This window comes from Arachis ipaensis, chromosome B9, assembly GCF_059453495.1.
Source record: "Arachis ipaensis isolate K30076 ecotype BB chromosome B9, ASM5945349v1, whole genome shotgun sequence".
In the NCBI taxonomy this organism is placed as follows: domain Eukaryota; kingdom Viridiplantae; phylum Streptophyta; class Magnoliopsida; order Fabales; family Fabaceae; genus Arachis; species Arachis ipaensis.
Window position 1 is genome coordinate 17,413,036 of NC_142444.1, and position 3,026 is coordinate 17,416,061.

The 3,026-nt window shown below is 34.3% G+C and overlaps 1 protein-coding gene across 4 annotated transcripts; it reads left to right on the forward strand.

Moving 5' to 3' along the window:
* On the forward strand, positions 1-2,471 carry LOC107619239 (protein ELF4-LIKE 4). 4 transcript variants are annotated; one of them, XM_088497783.1, is made up of 3 exons: positions 1-182; positions 959-1,022; positions 1,994-2,471. In XM_088497783.1, the coding sequence occupies exon 3, from the start codon at positions 2,028-2,030 to the stop codon at positions 2,370-2,372; it is 345 nt and encodes a 114-aa protein (XP_088353909.1). In that variant the 5' UTR covers positions 1-182; positions 959-1,022; positions 1,994-2,027; the 3' UTR covers positions 2,373-2,471. The 4 variants fall into 4 exon arrangements, with proteins under 4 accessions (XP_088353909.1, XP_016176978.1, XP_088353910.1 ...); XM_016321492.3 differs by having other exon boundaries at positions 71-210; XM_088497784.1 differs by lacking the exon at positions 1-182 and adding an exon at positions 746-829.
* The last annotated feature ends 555 nt before the right edge of the window (positions 2,472-3,026 follow it).

Below are 3,026 nucleotides of genomic sequence, written 5' to 3' on the forward strand. Positions count from 1 at the left end.
GGGAGGTGTGGCTCATGCTAAGCCCCTCATTCCTTATTCTTCTTCTTCATACTTTTCGATCCATGTTTCTCTCTCTCTCTCTCTCTCAATGCGTTGACTCTCTCTCCGCCATAGTCTCTGTCGTCGCTACGCCATCTCAGTCGCCGCTCGCTTTTCCTCTCTCTTTCTCTGTGCCTCTCTGGGTCGCTTCTTTCTTCCTCTTAACTTGTCGTAGGTGTTTTCTTTTTTGTTATGGTTTCTCTTGATCTTATCGTAGTGTTCACGGGGATGATAAATTGATGCGTTTGGTCAATGTATTTTTTCTTTACATGACTGCGTGCTTGATGAAATGCCCCAATAACAAGTAGGTTCTTTCTGTCGTGTGTTTTGGTCCTTTGCTACTAAATTGCACCATTAGTTGAAAGGTGTATTTACTTATTCTCTCTCGGTTGTTCATGGTGATTATTGTGTGATTTTCTATTCTTGATTTTTTTTTATACTTTCTTCTATTGCTTATGTAATGTAACTTTTATGATTCTTAGTTGCTTGATTTTGTTTTGATAAAATGATTTTGTGCTCTGTTGTTAATTTGAACTCTTAAATATAAATTTGAAATGAATACATGGATCCATTCTTACGTGTTTTAGTATTTATGAATGTTCAACTTGGTTGTTTCTTAGAAATTCTGAGTTTGTACCTTGGGTTTGTTCCTTCATCCTTTAGAGTTGAGTGGCATGATCTGTTCTGTTTTCCTCTTGGATGGTCAAAGGCGCTTTTTGCAATGATTCAACCCACTTATTCAGTTCTTGGTGGCTTGCATTGATTATTGTATGGACTTTTCTTTTGTTATGTGAGTGGGTGAATTAATAAGAGTAATGTTTTATTATGAGGTTGAAGAAAGAGGATTGAGAATTGGGATTAGATCCTAAATTTATGTTCACATTTAACTTGTGAATAATTGTTTCTGTGCTAATTTCAGGTTCTCGAGGAGATCAATCCTCAATTTTGGCGGCCCTAAGAGATAGATTCGACGAAACATTTGTGTGAGTGAATGTTTTTATGGTTATTTCTAGTGTATTTCTTAGTGCCTAATAATCTGGCCTTCTATTCATTAAATGTGTATAAAAATAATAAATATAACACCAGTCAAAATGATAAATATCTTAGTATCTTACATTTGAATTAAGAGGTATTGAACTATTGATTCAAATTTTAGAAATATCAAAATATACTTTTTACACCAAATATCTCTTCTTTCCCCGTTGGGGTAAGATTTTGATTTTTTTTTAAATCTAGATTGAATCTTATTTCTAATGGTTACATCTATTTACAAATAATTTTTTTTTCATTCATGATTATTCAGTTTGAACTCATTGGAACTATGAAGGGCTTTTGGAAACATTTACAATTATATAAGTTTTACAATTAGAGGGACAAGCTCTGCAAATGGCTGCTTGGTTATGATTTTTTTTAATTGACAGATTATATTTAGATTAGAGAAAATTATGAAATGGATTTGCAAGATGTGTTAGTACTTTTGTCCGTTCACTCTTGGTTATTTTTACTCTTGGAAGCATTGTGTAATGCTGTAATTTGAAACTGAAATGATGTTTTGTTGGAAAATAATTAGGTTAACAGTAGCCAGCGACCTTTAACACTAGCATTGTTGATGATAATGTCATTTGCTTGGTCTTCGGAATCTTATGCAAACTCTTATTGCACCGGGCACCCTTTTTCTTGGTTGCTTAACTGATAGAGGAAAGAATATGATAAAAGCATGTGTATTGATTGTCTTGTGCTTCTCTTTGGCCTAAAAAATAGCCAACTTTTTGAGTTTCTTTCCTCTCCTGCAATCAAATAGATTTAGCATCCCATCCAATTGCTCACTTTTTATTTTCTTCTTTAAAATTTTGTGAGATATCTCATACTTCTTTTGTCCACTTCTCTTCTTCATATTGGTCAATGTATTTGCTTTCTATTCATTCATTCATTCTTCTTCTATTTTTTCTTCCAGTGCATTTGTCAACTGAATCATAAGCATAATTGAAATGGAAGGTGATATATTTGGAGAATTAGGCAATACAACTCAAGTAGATAGTAGAATTCTACAAATATTTCAAAAGAACTTGTTGCAAGCCCAAGATATCTTGAACCAGAATAGGCTACTAATCAATGAGATAAACCAAAACCATGAATCCAAGAGGCCCGATAACTTGAGCAGAAATGTCGGTTTGATTCGAGAGCTCAACAGCAACATCAGAAGGGTGGTTGATCTCTATGCTGATCTTTCTGGTTCTTTCACCAAGTCTCGGGAAGCTTCATCTGAAGGGGACTCAAGTGGAACTTTGAAATCTGATGGAAAAATCAGTCAGAAGAGAATTAGATCTACCTGATTGATCATTGATATTTGAGTTTGAAAGCAGTTAAATCAACATGTTCATTCTAATGGCGGATAGAAATTGTCGAGTGGGACTATGTAAGTACTCTCCAAATTATTTTTTGTGTTCCATATTGGGTTTATGTCTGGAGGGCATAGAGCTTTAGTTAATGATCTAATCTCTTGTACCAATTTGTGTACCATATAATTGTAATTTCAAACAACTCGTTAGCCCCGTGAAATGGAAAACAGTGGGCCATTAATTCAATTTTCCAAGCTTGAACTTATTTAACATTGCTGATAGTGATTAAATTTTTCTGCATTGTTTGATAATATTTGATGGGTCATTCTTAGTTTCATTCCTGGTTCTGTACGTCTATGATCCAATCATCCAGCAACTCAAACTAAATGTCATCATTTATTGATGATTGTGCTCTTCGACTAACACACTCTGAGGATTAAAATTATGGGAGGTTGTGTGCTGGTCTGTTATCACTTAAATGTGCTAATCATTTTTTACTTTTTATAGTAGATGTTAGGTAGCGTTTGGTTCATGTCCATGTGCACTAGAGACATGGACACGGTGGAACGTGTACACTGTTTGTTTGTTGAGACACAAAATTTTGATGGACACGGTTACACACAGATGTACATGAAATACATGTATTTT